The 24,542-nt window shown below is 39.5% G+C and overlaps 2 protein-coding genes across 4 annotated transcripts in view; one reads left to right on the top strand and one right to left on the bottom strand.

Annotated features, from left to right (window-relative positions):
• The window catches only part of LOC131490416 (piezo-type mechanosensitive ion channel component 2), a 470,949-nt gene that overhangs the window by 293,072 nt on the left and 153,335 nt on the right, over positions 1-24,542 (bottom strand). For all 3 annotated transcript variants that reach the window (XM_058692724.1, XM_058692725.1, XM_058692726.1), the window contains exon 3: positions 18,510-18,635. In XM_058692724.1, the coding sequence (XP_058548707.1) occupies positions 18,510-18,635 (126 nt within the window). The remainder of the gene's footprint in view (positions 1-18,509; positions 18,636-24,542) is intronic.
• On the top strand, positions 132-1,047 carry LOC131490414 (large ribosomal subunit protein eL6). The gene has a single exon (XM_058692723.1). It carries the CDS (start codon positions 151-153, stop codon positions 1,015-1,017), a length of 867 nt encoding a protein of 288 aa, XP_058548706.1. The 5' UTR covers positions 132-150; the 3' UTR covers positions 1,018-1,047.

The following is a 24,542-nucleotide window of genomic DNA, read 5'->3' as shown; positions in this document are numbered from 1 at the left end:
AACAGCTCAGAGCCTGGAGCCTGCTTTGGATTCTGTGTCTCCCTCTCTCTCTCTGCCCCTCCCCTACTCATGGTCTGTCTCTGTTTCTGTCTCTGTCTCTGTCTCTCTCTCTCAAAAATAAACATTTAGCTCTCTTTCCCATCTTGCAAGATGGCGGGCGAAAAAGCTGAGAAGCCGGATGCTAAGGAGAAGAAACCTGAAGCCAAGAAGGCTGATGCTGGTGGCAAGGTTAAGAAGGGTAACCCCAAGGCTAAAACGCCAAAGAAGGGGAAGCCCCACTGCAGCCGAAACCCTGTCCTAGTCAGAGGAATTGGCAGATATTCCCGATCGGCTATGTATTCGAGAAAGGCCATGTACAAGAGGAAGTATTCAGCAGCTAAATCCAGGATTGAAAAGAAAAAGAAGGAGAAGGTTCTTGCTACTGTCACAAAACCAGTTGGTGGTGACAAGAATGGTGGTACCCGAGTGGTTAAACTTCGCAAAATGCCTAGGTATTATCCTACTGAAGATGTGCCTCGGAAGCTGTTGAGCCACGGCAAAAAACCTTTTAGTCAGCATGTGAGGAAACTGCGAGCTAGCATCACTCCTGGGACCATTTTGATCATCCTCACTGGGCGCCACAGAGGCAAGAGAGTGGTTTTCCTGAAGCAACTGAGCAGTGGCTTGCTACTTGTGACTGGACCTCTGTCCCTTAATCGAGTTCCTCTGCGTAGAACACACCAGAAATTTGTCATTGCCACCTCCACCAAAATTGATATCAGCAATGTGAAAATCCCCAAACACCTCACTGATGCTTACTTCAAGAAGAAGAAGCTGCGTAAGCCCAGACACCAGGAAGGTGAGATCTTCGACACGGAGAAAGAGAAATATGAGATTACAGAGCAGCGCAAGGTTGATCAGAAAGCTGTGGACTCGCAAATTCTGCCAAAAATCAAAGCCGTTCCTCAGCTTCAGGGCTACCTCCGCTCTGTGTTTGCTCTCACGAATGGAGTTTACCCTCACAAATTGGTGTTCTAAATTTCTTACAAAGAACCTAATTAAATAACAGATCCATCAAAAAAAAATAAATAAATAAACATTTAAAAAAGTTAAAAACAAAAAAACAAAAACAAAACTCTAGCCTAAAAGGTTGTCTTTATACTATTGCTTACCTTCAAACTCTAAGAAGTAATTAAAAACATAAAGTGTAGCATTTCCAGCCCTAAAAATGTCTTTTATAGACCCAGTATATTTTTTTAAATTTTTTTTAATGTTTATTTATTTTTGAGACAGAGAGAGACAGAGCATGAACAGAGGAGGGGCAGAGAGAGAGGGAGACACAGAATCTGAAACAGGCTCCAGGCTCTAAGCTGTCAGCACAGAGCCCAACACGGGCTCGAACTCACGGACCATGAGATCATGACCTGAGCTGAAGTCGGACACTTAACCAACTGAGCCACCCAGGCGCCCCATATAGACCCAGTATATTGAAACACCTTCATTAACATCAAGAAGCAATCGGGTATTAGTAATTACATGGCTGTGGCTGCAAAACAATGAATTTTCTAACTTTATGGTAAACATCTATTTTTATTTGGTTTTCATAAATCAACTGCGTGTGCATTTATTTCTCCCTGAATTGACAACTCAGACCAGAAAAAGTGCCCCAGCCCTAATTTTAAAATGATATTCACAATTTTCTCAAAAACATTATTATATGAGCATTGGACTAGGTGCCCTATTATGATCTTTGCAATTAGCTCTCAGTGACCTTGGGAAAGTCACATAAATACTCCGTCTCTGGTTATCCTTGAAGTGAAAAGGTTGGACAGGATAAACTATACATTCCATTGGATAGAGAAGCCCATTATTCTCTGGATATAGACATTAAAAAAGGAGGTGGCACATACAGAATACAATTCCCAGGAGGGTAAATGCCATTTAGAAGGTGATTCCAGGGATCCTCTTAAGGCATTTTTGTACTCTCTACTTACACTGCTGGGGATCTAACTCCACAAAGGGAATTTGAGTTCAGTAGAGAAGGATTTTTTTACGAGTGATATAAGGCCACACTTATCCAACCTTAAATGTAAAAGTCAATATGGCCGGATGGCTCCTATGTCTGAGAGGAAATAATCTGAAACGAATAACAAAGAAACAGAAACAAGGACTTTCCCTAAAGATGCATTAATGAAAATATCTCACAACCCAAAACCAGCATTGGCTTTCCCTGAAGGACTTAACAGAATTTCAGGTGAGCCCCCTCACTGTTTGGGCTGCATGAAAAGCCATCCAGGTATGCACCCTGATTCTCACAATTCACATTTTTTTTTGCCCAAGAACCTATGACCAAAGACTATAATCAACTACCTCAGCAAGACAACAAGCTCTTTACACTGTGTGCTTATACTGATTCCCCAAATTGCAACTGAGAATTCTTTCCACATGCTCTGTTCAATGACAGAGTCTCAAAAGGAGTGAGAAAGAATGACATCCCAGGCTGGTGTGTGTGTGTGTGTGTGTGTGTGTGTGTGTGTGATACCTGTGTCTTTTATCTCATTTCTCCCACAAAGATTCAAGCCCTTCTCATCTTCTTAGACAGGGAGTCACCCACCCGGCCCTGCCCAGGGCTGGTGGATTGCAATGGGAGGGCTGCTTCTGCTGAGGAACCTACATCCGTGTGTAGGTGCGGTAGGCCAAATACCCAACCATTGCCCCTCTGCCTGTCTGTTGATTGGCATCTCCCCCCTGCCAGCCCACAGCTTCTCCCTGGGACTCACTGCCCTTTTTCTGCTCCCCATAGCTTCCTCCTGACAACTGGCATTCTCTCCCAACGCATTCTCAACTTTTTCATTGAGTGAGTGGAGACATGTAAAGACTGGGGGTCCAGGAGCTGCACACAGGATTCATTCACTCATTGCTCCTCTCCTTGGGATTCACGGTTGATCTTCATGCAGTCTTGGCAGTTATGATGGCAGAAGAACCAGACTTTTGTGCTTCATACAGCTATGCTACATCACCCTTCCTCTTTCTACCTTTCCTTCTACTTTTCCTTCCTCCACCGACACATTTCCAGTACTCACCCAGAGATGCTCTATCACTGCAATTTTGGGACTCATAATTCCATCCCAAGGATGTGCTGGTGATTGAACCTCTTTAAATGGAAGGGTCCTTTCTAGTGACCACATTCTATGAGTACATGTTAGCTACATAAGGGGTTACTTTGCCCTCTGAGTTGATAGCTATTTGTTGTAACAACCGTGAAAGCTCCATTCAATCAAGAAATGCACACCCCTCTATCATGTTGTGGACTCAAAAATTTTAGACTCGGCTCTGGGGCTATAAACACTCTCATGAATGTTCCTCCAATCAAGATTAAGTAGAAATAGCTTCAGAAAGAATCAGTTTACTGAGACATTGGATAGCTCTTAAAATAGTAGCATTTACTCTATAAAACTGAAAGCAACATTTCTGTACCTCTGCCTAGGTAACTGAAGAATTGCACCAGAGACATATCAAATTTAAAGTCGAGATCTTGACCAGATGCGTAACATCTGGAAAAAGTCAAAGACGGTTTTCCGCATTAACTGGCTATACTAGATAACACTAAGAAAAAAAAAAGTTTAATTTCTTTTCTACCTTTATCTTCTGTCTCCCCCAAATAGATGTATTTACTCATAATGATGTAATTCATGGAAGGATGACAGATAAAAACATCTATACACTCAGGTGAGCTGAGTCTAAAATATAGGGTATAATCTTATCCTTCCCAGAAGCTCTTTCTCAATTTTATGGTTTGGTATTGAAACGCACATAGTTGATGTCTGACTTGGACATGAAGGTTACTGAGCATATCAATAGTTGCTAATTCAGGGTATGGTCATCTGCATTTGGGGGAATCTACATTTTCTACTAGCATTTCAGTTTTTCAGGCTTATTCAGAATCTCCTCCAAATAGAATTTCAAGTTTCACAATAAAAATAAACATGGGATGGGGAGCGGAAAGCAGGAGAAAGAGAAGCAGCAGGAGAGGCAGATATATTAACGAAATGAACTCCTACAGGATACTGAAGAAGCCACCTTTCCGCCAGGCCTCGGAGAAGAGTGCCTTGTGCATGAGCAAAGTTCATTTAGTGGTATCAAAGAAAGGACTATTTAATCAACAGTGATGGGAAACTTACTATCCATTTGGGGCGGGGGTGGCGGGGGCGGAATCCATTCTCCAAGGTTTCTATGCACAGTAAACTCCAGAGGAATTAAAGACTTGCATCTAGTTTAACACGTAAAAAAATTAAAAAGTGGAGTACAATAAATATCAGCTCTGTAAATTTACAGCATTGAAGCGATAAGAAAAGCTAGGAGAAATGGATTACAATTATTAAAATGAAAAAACTCAATGTAATGAAAGTTAACCAAAATTAGGATTTAAAAAAAAATGTTTATTTATTTATTTTGAGAGATAGGGAGACAGAAAATCCCAAGCACAGAGGGGACAGCACAGAGCCCCAACGTGGGGCTCAGTCTCATGAACCGCAAGATCGTGATCTGAGCCAAAACCAAGAGTCACTCAACCGACTGAACCACCCCGACAAAAGTCAATTTTATTTTATTTAAAAAAATTTTTTTAAGTTTATTTATTTTTAGAGAGACAGAGACAGCATGAGTGGGGGAGGGTCAGAGAGAGAGGCAGAAAGAGAGAGAATCTCAAGCAAGTTCCGTGCTGCCAGCACAGAGCTCCATGTGGGGCTTGAACTCACAAACCATGAGATCATGACCTGAGCCGAAATCAAAAGTCAGACACTTAACCGACTGAGCCACCCAGGCACCCCACAAAAATCAATTTTAAAAATCAAACTTGTAAAATATATTTACAGAGAATAATATGAACAATAATATGAGCAATACTATTCCACAAAAATAAATAGTAAACATATGGGAAAATGTTTGTTTTTACCAATAATTATTTTTAGAAAAAGCATTGGTTTAGGGGCACCTGGGTTGCTCAGTAGGTCAAGTGACGGACTCTGGCTTTCGGCTCAGGTCATGATGTCACAGTTTGTGAGTTTGAACCCCACATCAGGCTCTGTGCTGGCAACGTAGAGCCTACTCGGGATTCTCTCTCTCCCTCTCTCTGCCCCTCCCCTTCTTGCACTCTCTCTCTCTCAAAATAAATGAGTAAAACATTTAAAAAAAGAAGAAGAAGAAAAAGCACTGGGTTATTTAACACTGACTAGGGCAGCAAAAATGCTTTCTTCAAATGCTGATGAGACTTCAGTGACTATGGTACACTTCTTTATTATTTTTCTCCTTTGCGGAGATGAAATTCATATACATAGGATTAAGTATCTGGAAGTAAACAGTTCAGTAGCCTTTAGTACATTCACATTGTTATGAAAACCTCACTTCTCTCTAGTTTTAAAACATTTTCATCACATTCATTAAATACTCATTCCCTGTTGCCCCTCCCCACATTGGGTTTATCCATTCACCCTTTGATGGACATTTGGGTTTTGTTTCATCATTGGCTATCATGGATAATGCTGCCATGAACACTCACATAGAAGTATCTGAACGCCTGCTTTCAATTCTTTTGAGCATCTACCTAGAAGTGGAATTGCCAGATCACCACGTCATTCTGTTTAATACTTTAAGGAACCACAAAACTGAGTTCCAAAGTGGCTGCACCATTTATACTCGTAATAGTAATGTATGAGGGTTCCAATTTATCCACAGCCTCGCCCATGCTTGTTATTGTCTTAACATTTTTATTATAGGCATCCTAGTGTTTGCAAGGTGGTATCTCATTGTGGGTATGATTTGTATGGCCCTAATGACTACTGCTAAGCATTTTTTTTATATGTTCCTTGGCCATTTCTATGTCAGAACGAGGCTGTGAGTGAGGATTTCTCTGAGGCTTTCAGGGGTCCCAAGACTTCAAAGTTTATGAGACAGTCTTAAATTTCTCTTTCTCTCCCTCTCTCTCTCTCTCTCTACTCACTTATTTGCCTATCTATCCATCAATCCATCCTTCCTTCTATTCATCATTTATTTATGTTTACAGGTGGCATTCCAAAAGCTTTACAAGTATGTTGATAAGCAATATGCTACAGTATAAGAAGAGGAATAATAATATTTAAATTCTTTGACCTAGGAAATCCATGCTTGGAAACTTATCCTCAGGAAATAAACAACAGATTTGCTCACCAACAACAGTTGCTCACCAACTGCTCATCTATAACTGCTCACCAACGATACTGAACAGCAAAAATCAAAACCACCCAAGGAAAACTTTGGGACACTCTTACGTATCACAATGAAGAAAGATTATGCCAGAGGTGAAATATTTATAAAGACTATATAGAAACGTGGAAACACAACACATAGCAAAAAAAAAAAAAAAATTCTGATTTCCATCAAGGTTACCCAGGTTTGATGTCCATCACAGGGACACAGATTGAAGGGATTATACTCAGCCTTCGGGTTTTTGTTTCAGCATCACATCCTCGAGGGAGTCTCCCACCCAGGCCAAAGGAGGTAAGTACTATGTATATTTCTATCGTTCTTTGTATAGCTTATGCCATACACTAGTGCTTACAGTAGGCTATTACTGTCATTCATTTATTTGTCTGCTTTTGCCTTTCACTTGTAGACTGTAATGTCTGTAAGGGCAGGAGGGCCTGTGGTGACTATTGGCTGCTGTATCAGAAGCACCTAACAGAAGGAGCGCACACAGCAGGGATTTCATAAACACTTATTAGCAAATAAATTAATACCTGACAGGATCGTGGAATTATAAATAACCTGAATTATTTAAAACTAATTTTCTTTGGGGCACCCAGGTGGCTCAGTCGGTTAAGCGTCTGACTTCAGCTCAGGTCATGATCTCACAGCTCGTGAGTTCGAGCACGTCGGGCTCTGCGCTGACAGTTCAGAGCCTGGAACCTGCTTCGGATTCTGTGTCTCCCTCTCTCTCTGCCCCACCCCCAGAGTGTGAGAATGATTGCTCCCTTAAACCTACAGATTATCACTAAATAACAATGCAAAGTAATGAAACAAGAGCATTTGAAGCCATAATTATCAATGTGATGCACATATTTGCAAAGCAAATGCTTTTCTCAGAAAATAAATGGTAAAGCAATATGCAAAACATCTGTCGATAAGTGTTATCAGATATTTTACAGTAGTATCTTTGATAGTAATATTCTACATATGCCCATAACCTACAATAGAGACGTCAGGAAATGTTTTTGATGTCCCTAAAAATGAACATAAGAGAGAAATTATATTAACAACTTCTCTGCTGATCTTCTGCATCCTTGAAATATACTTTTAACATGTGAAATCAAGAGGGATTTTCTGAATCTAAACTTCTGTTTATAGGAAGAAATGGTATTCATTTATGAACCCACATACCTCAGCCCTAAGACATAGATCACTTTGTAAGTCTGAAGAATAAGTGAACTTACATCCACACGATTAATATCTTCTGGAATGTCATGACTATATCTGGCCCAATTTTGCTGCTTGTTCTATGCCCTTGAAATATCCTTCCATTATACCACGAGTTTCAAAACATACACTGATAGCTTTATGTTGTCTATCACTTTGAGGTTAAGTTTATTCCCATACCACACAGACTTGCCTTAGTGCTTTTATGGTAAATAATTTACACTAGAAATGCTGCATCATGAAACTGAGGCTGGGGAAATTGTTATTTAAGCAAACACAATCGATCCCAAATCATTTTAAACTTCCTGCCCTGTGATTTATCTTTAAAATTTTTTTTTCAACGTTTTTTATTTATTTTTGGGACAGAGAGAGACAGAACATGAACGGGGGAGGGGCAGAGAGAGAGGGAGACACAGAATCGGAAACAGGCTCCAGGCTCTGAGCCATCAGCCCAGAGCCCGACGCGGGGCTCGAACTCACGGACCGTGAGATCGTGACCTGGCTGAAGTCGGACGCTTAACCGACTGCGCCACCCAGGCGCCCCTGCCCTGTGATTTATCTTACAGCAAGGACCGGTGGGCACGGAGCGGGAGCAATGAGCTGGAGGAGGATGGCATGTCTATTATCCTTGGCGGACTTCTCTTCCCTCCCTAATTATTAATGAGGCCACCCTGCCACAGCACACGTACCCCTTCTCCTCTCCCCTCCTTGCGACTTCCAGCATCATCTTCTCTACGCTCATCCTCGATGGCCCCAAATCCAAATGGAAATCCAAATTTCCTTGTGCAAAGGAAATCAGTACTAGGTTCCTTTGTTTGGGATACCGTTTTTAAAAAGAAACAAAAGCCCTCGCGTGAATGGATCATTCTCCTATTTCCGCCTGAACTGAAAGGAGGGGAATGGCAACGACTACCAGAGTCAGATCTTCAGGAGGCACATAGGGGACAGAGAGAGCGGAGCAAGTTCCTGGTGGAGAGGGGACATCGTACGGGACAGCTGCTCTCCTCAAAGGTTTAACGACAGACCTCGATGGGGAGGAGTCCCCTGAAAATTGGTGACAAAACAAGACAGTCGTCCCCTCTCATCTTTGTCACATTTTCATTTCCTTTTTTCCCTGCTCTTAACTCATTTCTTTGCTCTTTGAACACTTACCAGGCCGTGTACTACGCACGGGGCACTGTGGTAGGTACTCAGGTCACAAAAATAAATAAAATGTGATGGTCCCTACCCTCAATTTGATCACATGCTAATGGGAGAATATATATTCAATCAGTGATTATAATCAGCACAAGAAGATCAATGGACGATGCGCAGAGCTTTCAGGGAGCAGAAGGGCACGTGACCCAGTCGGCCAGGTCTCCTGGAGCAGGTGCTCAGCACTGAAGGGTGGGCCCAGCGGAGGAGGAATGGGATGGGAGGTGTGGGTAAGAAGACTCTCCCAGGGGAACAACTACAGCAAAGGTACAGATGGGGAATTGGAAGCTTGCAGGACTGGCCAGTGGGGGGGGCAGAAAGGACAGCCATGGAGACGGGAGAAGTAAGGCTGGTGAGGTCATCTTTCTGCCTTGTCTGTAGCTCTTCCCCTCCTTCTCCTTAGAGAGGCACAATTGACCTGTGGTGCGTGCGTGTGCACACACACACCATGGGCCCCAGGGAGCCAACACCATCCTTGTGAGCCTGCAAGTCACATTTGTCACTTTTTAACCAATCAGAACCTATCTCTTCTGTTGCTGTTCAGTCTCTTTAACCGCAAGTGAGTACAACAGTAAGTACCTTGCAGAACTATGCGATATTGAGATTATTACACAAAAACTATGCCTGGCCCATAAGGGGCAGTTGTACATTAAAGCTATTACCAATACTGATTTAGAGCAAAACTTAGAACTTAGAAAGGGATAAAAAGATGTTATTTAAAAAAAAAAGATGAAGAAGAAGCTGGGTGTGAGATACGGTGAGGCCAAAGCAAGAGTGAAGAAAATAAGACTTACTGGCGTGCCAGGAGATACACACATTTTACTTCATTTAGGGATAAGAGGAGGATGCTGCATGGTAAGGAAAGAGTTCTACTCAAGGAGAATCAAAATCCCAAGTCAAGGATGGGGGATGGGGGCACATCTGCCTTAAGGGAATTAGAAGTTGGATTCACAAGAAATAGATCTGATATCTTAGGTGAGAAAAGATCTACATGGCAAATATACAATCCATGACAGACCCGTAAGTTTAGCTGATGGGGAAAAAAGGACAGTTTCGAGAACAAGGAAAGTCACAGCCCTGTGAGGTCTGTTACCAGTTTCTGGAAACTGAAACCACAGTTTCCCCACCTGATAAGACATTGATGCTTTCTTATCCGATCAGCCACACAAGACGCTGACCAGCTGAGCAGACAGCACAGGGGAGGGACTCAGGATGGATCTGGAACAAATACTTAGATGTGATATCACAGCTGCCTTCAAATATTTGAAAGACTGTTGTCTTCAAAAGAAAAGATCAGACGGTATTATGTGTCATTCTGGAAACTGCCTCAGGACCCAGGATCTCAGAGATTCACATTTCAGGGAAGTAGATGTCCGTGCACCGAAACGCAGCCCACATAATCTTGATTTATTGACTGATTTACCTCTTCAGGAAAAAACAAAACAAAACTCCAATTTTCTCAGGCTTGATAAATACGGATTAAAACTGCTCACAGACCAGAAGGCCTCCATTGTTAGCAAGCTGATAGAGGATCCACATGAGGTGAGGCAGACAGGGACAGTAGATCCGGAAGGACCAGGAAATACGCATTCCCTGTGGCAAACGTACATCCATGCGCCCAACCAGGAAGCCTCTGTAGAGTCCACATTGTTCGCTTTTGGGGGTGAAGATATTCTTAAACACCAATATTTACCAAGTAAAACATACTACCAACCATTAATGCTTTACCTAGAGTAAGTGCGATTAATTATCCTCTCCCTCAACAGATCCTCCAAAAAGTGTGTGTCCTAGTCTTATCTATCTCTCAAAATCTAATTAGCCAAAGCCCCATTTCTCCATAAAGTTTTCCCCACACACTTACAAGGCTGCACAGCACATTAGAAATGATGTGGTCTGTGGAGTCCGAAAGACCTCAGTTTGAATTCTGGTTCTGCCACTAACTGAGTGACCTAACGGAAGACACTCTTCACCTCTAGTCCTCACATCCACGGTAGCGAGAGCCACTATGTTTTAAGAGACATAGGAGGGATTAAGTGGGATAATATGAGTTAAGTGCTCGTTTAGTTTTCTAAAACAAAACAAAACAAAAGTTAGCACTTCTCTTCCTAACATTTTCAGCCTTTGCCTTGTCTAAAATTCTGTAACATAGAAAAGGTAGTAAACAGTGAATATGTTAGTATTTATCCCTCTCTGCTGGAGGGCATGGGGTGGGTGACAAGCTTCATGGCAGGGAAGGAATGAGGAGAGGGCTCTGATGTATTCACGAGTCCAGGCCAGACCCAGCAGTACAGCCATGGGGCAGGGATCTCTCAACGGGGGACGTGCTCTTGAAGAAAAGGGGAAAAAACAGTACTGAAGGAGGCTGGAGGGTCACTAAAGACACGTGTCATTGACACCACCTTCCAATCAGCACCATTTCACCCTATCAGCCATGATTTCGACCACACAGGGTAGAGTCGCATCAATCCAAATATAACAGAATTAGTAGGAAATTAAGATAAAGATTGGAATACAGAATTATCTGGTACCATGTAAGTTTCACACATTTCATAATTTCGAAGGTGCATCCGTGTGACTGTGTATAATTTGGAGGTGGGATTCAGTTCTGAGAAATTTCTGTCACCTTGTAGCTGTGCTACATGATAGCTGTGCTATCATTATCTAATGATAGTGACAACAGTAATAATAGCTTATACCTAATGAGCACTTGCTATGGGCTGGGCACTGTGCTAAGGGCATTGCCTGTATTAACTCAACGTGGTGCCACAAACAGGCCTAGAGATGGCAGACATTTACAAGCAAGGACGCTGAAACACAGAAATGAGTAACTTACCTACCATCACATAAGATCCTGCCTCTGCTCCAGTAGTGAATAGTATACACAATTCTCATGCCAAATATTTCTCACAATAAAATGAATATTCTATTTGAAAAACACTATGTAAACCGAACGTCACTGCCTGACTATTAGTCCAAGAGAAATCAGGGTGTCAACAAGGTACTGGCCTAAGAGATTCTCATCCTGATGGGGTTTCTCTCCCACATGGTGCTACCCTCTCAATCCTTCCTCTCGCCTGGAGAATTCTGGCTTTTGGCAGTAAAAACTGAATGCATTTGTTATTCCAAGAAAGTAGAAGCCATCAAATCTCAGGTTGCTAGAGTTCTCTTTCAGCAATGCTTCCCATCCAGAGAGTACGGATCATAAATTAGTCTTAGACTGGAACAGCCTTCCTTGCCCGCAGTGACGAGCGCCAGGCTCTATCACAGGCTGGCACGTGCCTAAGCGTGTCGGAGGATGGAAAAAGCAAGCTGCTTCAATTACCAGGGACTGAAGGAAATAACACCTAAGGTTAACTGCACTTACAATAAATGCAATCGTAAGGTGTATGTACAATCCAGACGCTTTTAGACTATTTTAGTTAAGAGAAAATTAGACCAGTACCCTCATCCTGGCACAAATGACCAGGGAATTTGGTCCAGAGTTTTGGGTTTTTTTTTTTAACTGTTGTATTGAGGGGCAGTTTGTCGATTCACGAAGGTGTCAGGGGAGAGAAGAAGAGAAGAAAGAGGAGAATCAAGGCTCTCCCCGATGTCACCTGTTGGCGACTCCAGGCTAACTTCAATAAGAAAGCAAGCAGCAGAGGGGCGCCTGGGTGGCTCAGTCAGTTGAACATCTGACTTCGGCTCAGGTCATGATCTCTCAGTTCGTGGGTTCGAGCTCCGTGTCAGGCTCTGTGCTGACAGCTCAGAGCCTGGAGCCTGCTTCCGATTCTGTGTCTCCCTCTCTCTGCCCCTTCCCCGCTCATGCTCTCTCTCTCTCTCTGTCTCTCAAAGATGAATAAACATTAAAAAAAAAGAATTACATAAAGAAAGCAAGCAGCAGAAAGTAACTTCAAAAATTACTGGTAAAGCAAGTGTAGGGATAGTTTCCTTTTACATATTTTACCTCCCACTTCATAAATATTCACTCTTTCCTCCATAGTACTGTGTGAAATGTAAAAAATAAAGACTATCCATAGAGGTTACTTCTACAAGGATGGACTCATCAGATGACTGCAAATCTAAGGGTCTATCTCCAATTAGCACAATTAACGATGAGCATGATTCTGTCTACATGTGCCAAGAGCAAAGTCAGCATTGGCACCAGAAATCAGAATGTCTATAAGAATGGCTCACTCCATGCACCCACCCCATCCGATGAGATGCCGAACTGCCAGGCCCACATCTGTCCCTCAGTGTTCTTGTCCCATGTTAATGTTTCATATATTGGGTCTCAGCATGGAGACCCTCATGTTTTGGGATAGACGAGCATCAGGATAAAGTACTATTAAGGCCTATAATAACCTCTTGGTCAATGGGCTTCTAGGCCTAGTTTCCTGTGTTCTTAGTGTGGAAAATCAGAACTCTAGATGCTCCCCCACTCTGCCCCAAAAGAGGGAGAAAGCAGTTGATCTGATTCTCTGTCATTCAGGAGGAAAGACTCTAACTGAATGCTGCAATCTAATAAAGCAAAGGAAATATTATGAGGACATACCAGAAACATATGTAAATCCTTTGAAACTAGACTACTCCGAAGTCCTAGAAAGTGCAATGGAGGACACAATCCTAAATAGATGGGGAATCAGGAGTTCCCCAAATAGAAGGAAAGATGGTTGGGGCACCTGGGTGGCTCAGTCGGTTAAGCGTCCAACTCTTGGCTTTGGCTCAGGCCACGATCTCACAGTTCCCGAGTTTGAGCCCCACATCGGGCTCTGTGTTGGCAGCATGAAGCCTGCTTGGGATTCTCTGTCTCCTTCTCTCTACCCCTCGCCTCCCCAAGTAAATATATACACGTTAAGAAAAAAAAAAAGAAGGAAAGAAGGTGGAAAGCCAGGCAGGTCAGTGCTCAGATCCCAGTTCAGACGTGTGGCAGCGTGGATGACTCACTTGCTCATTTCTTCACCGTCACGCTCAATGCTACCCTCACTCCTCACCCCTGTATCATCCATCATTAGCCTCATCCCTACCGCAGCGCCACCAGCAGATAGACACCGCACGTATACAAAAGAAAGGCACCATCTTGGGGCAGACAGCTCATAAAAGGCACAGCCCCACCGGGGCAAGGCTTGGCCAGCAGACTGCCTCTTTGTGGCAATAAAATCATCCCCTGCATCCGGCTTACTCCAGCCTGGCTCTCAGAGCCTGGAGTGGATGGCAGCTCCCACTCAACTCTTCAGGGGGTGCCCATAGGCAATGCACAGCTGGCCATCTGCAGACCCTAACCTACCCTAAAGATTTGCTCAGAGAACGGACCAGGGCCATGAGTATGGAGTGCCCTACTTAAGGATATCCGGGCTCATCTGTGACAAGAAAAAGGAATCATTAATTAGAAAGGGAACGTAATGATCCTTGGGGCCTACCAGTTAGTAGACGCTCTACAAATAGCACCTATTATCACCACTGATTTCTCCTTCAGAGTTTCAAACTCAAAAGGTCCTTCTGATCAATAACGCGCTTTAGCACCGCACAAGAAGCCAGACTGGCCTTGAAATTTCACTAGTGTTGCCACACATCCACCAGTGAGTCAAACAAACTACTTCTATGGAATCTGTAATGACATAATTGAAACCGGGTTTACATTTATTTAAATAATATAGGTTTGATGGAATGAAAATATTTTAGTAAGCGGCACAACACATGTTTGAGGAAAATTTACACGGGTTCCCCCACCCCTGCCCCATAGATTTCCTCACTTACCTATAAGCACCATTTTGGAAATGAAGAAAGAGAGAGAAAGAGGGGGTGTGGGGGTTACGTTTCAGGTCTGCACAATGGCACCTTTAACAAACCTGCCAGCTAGTCAGAAACTAAATAGGCTGGTTTGAAAAACTCTTTACTACTGCCAGTTAATATTCACAGGGCTCTAGGGGAACGAGAACTTTCAATGACTCAATATTTATAAATGCTACTGTTGTCCCCCAGACATGTGTCTTAGATTCCTGAGGGATCCTGGGAGCTTTTGCTATAATGAGGGTAAGAGTATATGAGTTTCAAATGGGGAAAGGAATAGGTAGGAAAACAAAATTAAACACATATAAATGAGCACATGGTGGTCTTGAATTTGAATATGATTGGGAAATCTGACCTGTGTGGGCTATTGCATTTTCATTTACCAATGTCTGGAGCAGAGAGAAAGCATTCAAAATGCACAGCAATGCTGGCCAAGACACGTTGTGTCTTTTTGTTTGAAATTTTGCTGCTTTGTGTCTACAGATGCCAAAAAAGGGCTACCCTTCAAATGTGGGATATCAGACTAGCTGGGTTTGTGTTTACAACTCTGATGGTGTAATCGAAACTCCAAATGGTCAAGGAACAATAACATTACTGAAGTGAAGTCAACTCTAAATTAAAAGTCAGTGTTTCCATTACCCACTCTAACAGTATTTTCTGGAGTTTATATAACATGATCATTAAAAAATGCTCGAGGCTGAAAACCTGGTCTGTGTCAATTTTGGACTAACCTAGTTTGCAAAGCTCTGAAGTTTGTTTGCCTGTCCCTTTTATCCCTTTTCAAGAATGTATTGCTTTTAAATGCTACACACGAAACTGGACCAAAAAACTCTGTAACACCCGATGAGCCAACAGTGTTACATGCATCACTCGTTTTTCAGAAGAAATTTATGATTTCTGTAAACTCACTTTCAAGGGGCTTATGACTGACAGCAAAGAGTTCAAATTCCTTTTTCTAATGCAGTCTTTAGCGCATCCCTTCTCTGTTGGTGACCTCATCAAAAATACCGCAACTGCAAATTGCAATATTAACTTTTGTAGGGACAAACTTCACATTAGAATTTAACGTGGTAGAAATAAAATTTACTGTTATGAACTCCATTATATCGGCTCTCTGTGGAACAGAATAGAGCTTTTGTATGGAGATGTCAAAAAAGGAAGGGAAGGCAGGATGTGAGATCAGGACATATTCAAGTTACACTGCAGCGAACAATGACAGCAGAAGGTAATTGTGCATGAATAAAAATATCTCTGACAGACACATGGAAATATCTTGGTATCTACAAGCCCAGATATTTAGGATGTGAGGTTAGTAAAGGCAGACCTAACTCAAGGTTGAGTTGTACAGAATGCTATGTCAAGAGCCCAGCTTTGAATACACCGAAGATGGCCTCCATACCTTCACCACTGAGAAGTGTGGACTTCTCATGGCATTAATGCAGGGCCCATCCACAGGATCCAGGCAATTTGGATCCTTGCCTGGGAAGGAGGAGACAAGGGAGGAACAAATTTCCATGTGTATGTGGTGTGTAAGTCTGTATGTCTTCCTGTCTGTCTGCCTCTGTGTCTACCTCATAAGGGAGGCCATACATAGAGTAAATATATTTATAAATGTGGAAAGGGGAATACTGTTTTAACATTTCATATTACATTTGTGTTTTGACTTTTGTAGGATTGTGGCAAATCATCATTTTGATTAAAAAAAACCCAGAGGGGCGCCTGGGTGGCTCAGTTGGTTGAGCGGCCGACTTCGGCTCAGGTCATGATCTCGCGGTCTGTGAGTTCAAGCCCCGCGTTGGGCTCTGTGCTGACAGCTCAGAGCCTGGAGCCTGTTTCACTTCTGTGTCTCCCTCTCTCTGACCCTCCCCGGTTCATGCTCTGTCTCTCTCTGTGTCAAAAATAAATAAACGTTAAAAAAAAATTAAAAAAAAAACCCAGAAATACCTAGACTCTGGGTCAGAAGAAATGATGAAGTGCACTTCCTAATCTAGACACCCTCCGGTACAGTTGTTTCCACAATATCACTCAGTAGAAATGGGCAAGATATTTATAAACTCAAAATTTTTAAATCTGATAAGTTGTAATATATCCTGTGATTAAATACTTCCAGTGACAGACAACTCATTATTCATGAAACAGTCTTTTATTCAGACAACCTTCCTTATGATCCTACGAATGCCTTCTTAAGAAATCTCCAAAGGATTTGTGATGGAAACACATGAGAAAATACAGCTGCTGACATTTCTCCTAAGTCCAAAAAGATTTGAACCTGGCCAAACGTAATAAACGCTTTTTATCATTATAGCATAACTAAAGGAACTAAAGTGTTATGATTTAAACACTTTATTTTTTCAAGTTTTGAATAAAGAGCTGACTTTTACCAAACAGCAAAACAACATCATTAACAATTCCTGTTAACAGTGGAATATTCTTCGGCCACAAAAAGGAACAAAACAGCAATACATGCTACAACATGGATGGACCTTGAAATCATCATGCTACGTGAGAAAAGCCAGACACAACAGGTTACATATCACATACTTCTTTGATGAAATTTCTAGAACAGGTAAGTCTAACAGAGGCAGAAATTAAATCAGGGCTGGGTGAAAAGGGAATGAGAAATAACTGTTCCATGCACGGGGTGGTTCTCTTTGGGGTGATGAAAATTTTCTGGAATCAGATAGTGGGGATGGCTGCACACTCCAAAAACCACTGAACTATATTCCTTACATAGGTGAAATTTATGGTATATGAATTATATCTCAATTTGAAAAACAAGAACTATATCTTCAATCATAGATTTTTAAATCAAAACCATTTTGATAGGCATTGGTATCCAATGAATTTTGAATTCAATAAAATGGCCAAAATGAATACTAACTTTAGATCTGTAAACTGTAGATTCCTAAAAGTTAGATGGTGAAGGATACTGAATAATTTATAAATATGAATTTTGCTAAAGAATATCTCACTATATTTATGTTAACAGTCTTTGATTCATGAAGAATTTTGACCTTTTTTTTATTTGACAGGAAAGGATAGGTTTACTTCATATCACTTGTGCTTGCCTTTATGAAAAATCAGGAAGTTGAAAACCTACAAATAGGTTCCTCAAAGAAAAACTGACAATTTAAAACAGTTATTATAATCTTTTTCAAATATCTCAGGGTTTCTTTAGGCCTAACTTAAAACAGGTGGAATGTATTCCATCTACTTGAAATGCTTCTGTTTTTTCAAATGACAGTCACACATCCTATAAAAACTGAACTCAAATTATCTGATAGCACGTTACTTTTGGAAAGATGATGTCACCTAGATGAGGAATATATATGTTGACTTTCTCAGATCATAACTTCAAAATATAATGCATACAAACATACTATTTCCCTGTGAGTAGCAATAAAATACTCCCAATTAAAAAAAGAAACTCTGTGTCATTACATTTTTCCCATAAAGTTATATGAAATCTTACATTACACTGTAGAATAGTATAGAGGTAGAATAGTAGAATAGGACTGAGGTCACAAGCATAAGTTATTCAATTTCTGTACTCACGTTAATCATGTTAGAAACTGTATATGTCTTGCTTCACTAGCTGTACCATATGCTCCAGGGACTATATATGTACATATACATATATATATGTATACTTATACATATATATATGTATACATATATAGTCACCATATATATGTGTGAGTATGTATATGTGTGTGTATGTATGTACGTGTGTATATATACATATACATATATACATATATTCATATATATACATATATACATACACATATGTGTGTGTGTGTGTGTGTATATATATATATATATATATATATATATATATATATATATATCTTGACTTTTTTTTAGATTAAGCCCAGTAATAATGTCTTACATACAAATAGGGCCCAAATACCTAATTTTTGTTGAACATTCATTAAGTAATTTACTTGTAATCTTCCATGACAGTTTCCTTATATGTATTTCTCATACAGGATTGCCAAATGACCACAAATGATTGTGGATTTCATGATGTAATTGTTGTACAGATTTCTATAAGCATTACAGCACACAGCTTTATTCATACATAATATGAAGAAAAAAATCACCATAACACTCACAGTTGTAACCAGGTCCAATACGATGTTGAGCTTCCAGGCTGGCCAACGTGATGTGGAAAATGATGTGAAGCAACAGGAAGGAAAGACTGGTGAAGCACAGAGACTTTAATAACCGGCCCGTATGTCCTAGAAGGTAAGAAACACAGAGACGGTGAGGGCGCTTCAGATGCAACACACTCGCTCTGACCTTTGCAGCATTCCACGTGGATTCCGTTTCTGCCGAATCTATTATATAGACACACCCAGAAGTGTGTCAAGTGTAATAATTACTCTCTTAATTCTTAGTTACAAAGTTCCCTTTGTAAAATTGTACAATTAACATTGATTAAAAATCCAATGTGAAAGAACGATGCTTTCCTACTTATTATATGACAAATTACCACATAATGGACCACAAATAGCCCCTGGCCCAGAAAGTATTATAAGAGAGCTCTGCCAAAGTTAAAGGGGAAAAAAAACACTATCTTATCAAAGTAGTTTCGGAAAATAGGAAAAGAAGGGAAGTTGCCCAAAATATTTTACAAAGTTAGAGTAACTTTAAATTCAAAATAAAACAAGGCTAGAAAATAAAAAGGAATTTGAAGCCAGTTTTACCTATGAACACAGACACAAATTATTAAAAAAGATATTTGCTAACCAACTGAATTAGCAGAGTAAAAATGGAATACATCACATTAAGCTAGGGGTTAAAAGAGACCTGTAATACAAAAACAAACTGGTGGCTTTCGAGGGAGAGGGGTAGAGGGACAGGGAAAATGGATCAAAGGGAGTGAAAGATACAGACTTCTAGTTATGGAATAAATAAGTCATGGGAATAAAAGGTACAGCATAAGGAATATAGTCAATGGTATATATTATAGCATTGCATGGTGACAGATGATAGCTACACTTGAACACAGAGAAAAACTGAATCACTATGTTGTACACCTGAAACTAATAAAACATTTTGTGTCAACTATACTAAGAAAATAATAATGAGCTAGGGTTTATTTATCACAGAGACACAAGTATTTAACATTAACAAATGCATATGTGTAAGTCACACACCAGTGGGCTGATATAATTTTCTAAATGGATGCAGAAGAAGCATTCATAAAGTCAATTTCTATTTATGACAAAAGAAAGTAACACTCAATAAACTAGGAATAGAAGGAAATATCCTTAATATGATGAAGGTATTACACCACAGCTAAAACAAGCAATCTACTTGTGGTGGAATTTTAGACATACATTAATGTCAGAGAATGATCAAGGACACTTGCTATCCTTGCCACCACTTAACATATCACTGGGTGCATAGGCCAACGTTATAAGATAAGAAAAAGAATGAAGAATTGTAATAACTACAATTATTTGCAGACAATATGAGCAAATGAAGCTATTTGTAGATGGTATAATCAATATAGAATGCCAAAGTGAAGCCACAGACCAACTATTAGGATACAAGAATTCGGAAAATGATTTAGATCATCATATAAAAATCAATATAGTTCCTTTATATTAACAATAATCAAATAGAAAACAAGATACAACCTAAATTAGCAACCAAAACTGTATTGTAAATGGTTTTGCCAATGTATCAATTTGGCTGGACTATAGTCCCGAGTTTTTTAATCTAACACTAATCTAGACATTGTCATGAATTTAGAGATATGATTGAAGTCCATAATCAACTGACTTTAAGTAAGGATATTATCCTTGATAATTTGGGCAGGGCTGATTCAATCAGTTGATAGTCTTGAAAACCAGTCTGAGAAGAGAGAGAAACTTTCAGGCCATCAACAAGCATATTCCAAAATATATAAGAAAAGAATTTTTGAAGAACTCAACAAACTTATTTAAAAATGTATTTGGAAGAACAAAAACCTCAGAATTGCCAGGCCAATTTTGAAATTTTGAGATAAAAAATGGGTGAGGTTTATTTGTCCTACCAGACAATTAAGGTATGCTCTAAACCCGGAAGTTAAAACAAAACAGAAACTTAATTCACTTACAGAAAGGAAGAAAAGTCAAATGGAATACCACATACAGTTCAGAAAAAAAAAAAGTAATTTACTCATATGAGCTTGATGAATGTCAAAGTTGACCCCACAAGCCAAGAGAAGAAGAATAGGCTATCTAGCAGGTGAAAAATTGACTTCAATAAAAAAATAATAAAAATAATACTGAATCCCTGTCATAAAGGTGATCGTCCAGTAAATAAAGACCTAAATGTGAAAGATAACATTTTAAAGTCAATAGATGAAAATATGGAAGAATAACTCTGTGCTTTGGATTTCCATGGAGATTGTCTCTAACATAAGACCCAAAATATAAGCTATAAAAATAAAGATAAATAAATTGAGTAAGTAAGTAAATAAATAAATAAATAAAGATGAGTTTGACTACATTAAAATAGAAAATTCAATAGACACCACTATAAATAGAATTCACAGACAGATGATTAGCTGGGACATCTAAGATTAGAGATGACATTACTGAGATTAATATTTCAATAGACAAAGAATGCCTGAACATCAACAAGAAGACCACTGAACCAAGAGAGAAGTGAACAAAACATCTACATAGGTCTTACAAGGGAAAACTTGAGAGGGCAATATATTTAGACAGAGAAACTAAAAGTGGAAAGACATTATTTAAGTCATTAGAGTTAAACCAAAAATGGGTTAACATTTTACACCCATCACATTTAAAAAAAATTTTTTTTTAAATTTATTTATTTTTGAGAGAGAGAGAGAGAGAGCAGGGGAGGGGCAGAGAGAGAGGGAGACACAGAATCCAAAGTCGGCTCCAGGCTCTGAGCTGTCAGCACAGAGCCCGATGCAGGGCTTGAACTCACAAACTGTGAGATATGGCCTGAGCTGAAGTTGGACTCTCAACCGACGGAGCCACCCAGGCACCCCTTACACCCATCATATTAGCAAAAATTATGATATCTATAATATTGGGGTGCCTGGGTGGCTCAATTGGTTGAGCTTCTGACTCCATTTCACGACAGGTCACGATCCCAGTGTCAGGAGATCGGGCTCCATGTCAGGCTCTGCACTGAGCATGAGCATGGAGCCTGATTGGGATATTCTCTCTCTCTGCCTCTGCCCCTCTCCCCCGTGCTCTCTCTCTCTCAAATTTATATATATATATATATATATATATATATATATATATATACACACACATATATATATAAACATATATATAAACATATATAATATGTTTATAAATAAATATATAAATATATATAATATATAATTATATATAACATAAGTAAATATATAATATATATTTAAATTTATAAATAAATTTAAATATAAATTATATATTTATTTATAAATACATAAGCATACATGTGTGTGTATATATATGTATATGTATATATACATACATGTGTGTATATATATGTATATGTATGTGTATATATACATACATATGTGTGTATATATATGTATGTGTATATATATGTATATATTTCCATAACATTGAGTTTGAGTTTTTTTCCGAGGGGAAACAATATTACAGTAATAGCGTGAAATTGGTACAGCCTTCCTGGAAGTCAGTACGTAAGTACGCCTAAGTCTCTGACTTGGCAGCCACATTCTGAGTCCAGAGAAATTTTTGCAACAGGTCTACATGGGGACTTGAGTAATAACATTCATCATCCTTGTCTGTAGCAGCAGAGATTTGGAGATATTCTAATTTTCTGCCAGTCGAGAGATGAATATGTAAAAATGTGCTGAATGTGCATCTTGAAATATGTGCAACCATCAGGTGCATGAAAGTAGAACCACCTATGTAGATCTTAAAAAAAATGGGTTAAAAAATAATAAGAAACAAAATGGGACAATTATTTTGTGGGACACAGACCACAAAATAATTCAGATGAATCAAGAACACAGATCTGGAAAAATAACATATATGTTTAACACAAATGTATTTATGTATAGTTAATATATGTCTAAAACACATTTAAGGAGTTTCCTATGGGGAGGCAGGAAATAGGAATGAGAATGGGGTATGAGAGATGCTCTCTGAATAATCCTAAAATAAAACTGTTCTGTGAATTAAAGAGTACACTTCTGCAACTCTGCTCTGGAGAGGACTAGGTAGGTGCCGGACTGGATGGTCTACATTCTGGTCCTTGGCCTGCCTCTGGTCATGCAACTCTGGGGAATTGATTAGACGGGCCCACAGGCCTTTGAAACTATAAAGTTTTACGTACAAATAAAATTTATTTATATGACAAATATATACCTGATAAGTATGTAGTATACTTATGAATTTGTATGTATAAATAAATTATATCTTTATATTTACATAATGATAAATACATAAGCTATATATATAATATAGTGCATATAAGTTTATATTTAAGTATACTTGTGTTACACACACACACACACACACACACACACACATCTTTAAGATCTAACCAAAAGTTACATTATCTCATTTCAGCATAAAATCCTTCTTTAGTGGTTAAAAAACTGCTTGCCACAGTCTCACTGCCTTGATTACTAATCTGATGTTGGGAAAGAAGAATGAGTCAGGGTTACCTTAAAATACGGAGACACCATTAGTTGAATAGCTCTCAGGTCTACTTTCAACAAACCCATACAGGAAAGAGGGATTTCTCGGTAGCCCAAGAGAAGATCCCATCAAAACCTGGGCAATATTTATCTTTGAGGCAAAGTGAGAAACCACACACATGTCCTAACTCACTCTTTTCAGCAACTGTGTTAACCGCCCCCATCCACTGCCATGGTTGCTGGGGCGATGGCTCTCCCCAGGCTCTGAGCTCAGGGTATTGACTTCTGTGTTTCTAATGTTGACGTGGAAGCATTAGTGAATGCTGCTTGCGTGGACCTAAGGCAGAGGAGCCCATAAAATACCCTCAGGGAAAATACGGAACCGCACCCCCCCCCCAAAATGAAGCATAAAGATTTAAAATGTCATAAACATAAAATATATATACAGCTAAAATGTACATTTCATTCTAAAATGCATTTTATTCAGGTTTCTCTAACTTTTGACATAATATACTTTTGGCATGTGGTCAGTTACTTAAAAACATAGCTTAAGGAAGTTAAATTTTATTAGCCTTTTAGGAAAATGAAAAGCTCAAAATAAAAGGAAGCAGAAGGGAAGGGAATTAATCTTCTGATTTCTTCTCAATTCTACTGTTTTATTGCTTTCATTAGGGACAACTAAGGATTAACACACAGAGATAAAATTTTCTCAAGATCAGTCAAATAATGTATACTTATATGATATGAATAACTGGGTTTTACTTATCAAGTATTCCCTTACATTAACATTTCTTGATTTATATATTATACATATATTATGTATATAATATATAAATATTGTATGTGATATATAGATGGCATATGTGGGACACACAAACAGTTTCCCAAGACACTGTTTTGCCTCAAAGATAAATATTGTGCAGGTTTTGATGGGATCTTCTCTTGGGCTACCGAGAAATCCCTCTAAGCGTTTGTTGAACCTGAGAGATACTCAATTGATTTTATCTCCCTATTTTAAGATAATCCTGGTTCACATTGTGAATATACATATATCCTATATGTATATCCACAGTGTTGTGAAACCATTGCTTCTATATACTTTACAAAACATTTTCATCACTCCAAAAGCATCCATGAAGCAGTTACTTTTTCTCAATTCCTGCTTTTCCTTCTCCCTGGAAACCACAAGTCAGCTTTCTGTCTCTATGGATATTCCATATAAATATTATCATACAATACGTGGCCTTTGGCGTCTGGCTTCTTTTCCCTTAGCATAATGTTCTCAAGGTTCATCCATGTTGTTGTGTGTGTACTTCATTCATTTTATGGCTGAGTATTATTCCTTTGTATGGATGAACATTTCTTCATTTATTCATCTGTTGATGGATATTTAGGTTGTATCTACCTTTTGACTACTGTGAACAGTGCTGGTGTGGACATGTATGTACATGTATTTATGTTAGAGTACTTTTTCCACTTATTTTATGTACATACTTAGGAAATGAATTGC

Source organism: Neofelis nebulosa, chromosome 11 (genome assembly GCF_028018385.1).
Source record: "Neofelis nebulosa isolate mNeoNeb1 chromosome 11, mNeoNeb1.pri, whole genome shotgun sequence".
Taxonomy (NCBI): Eukaryota; Metazoa; Chordata; class Mammalia; order Carnivora; family Felidae; genus Neofelis; species Neofelis nebulosa.
This window is presented reverse-complemented; position numbering and strand designations above follow the sequence as displayed.

Bases quoted from the DNA above. Each gene is read 5' to 3' on its own strand.
- LOC131490414 (XM_058692723.1), top strand. From the start codon at position 151: ATGGCGGGCGAAAAAGCTGAGAAGCCGGATGCTAAGGAGAAGAAACCT.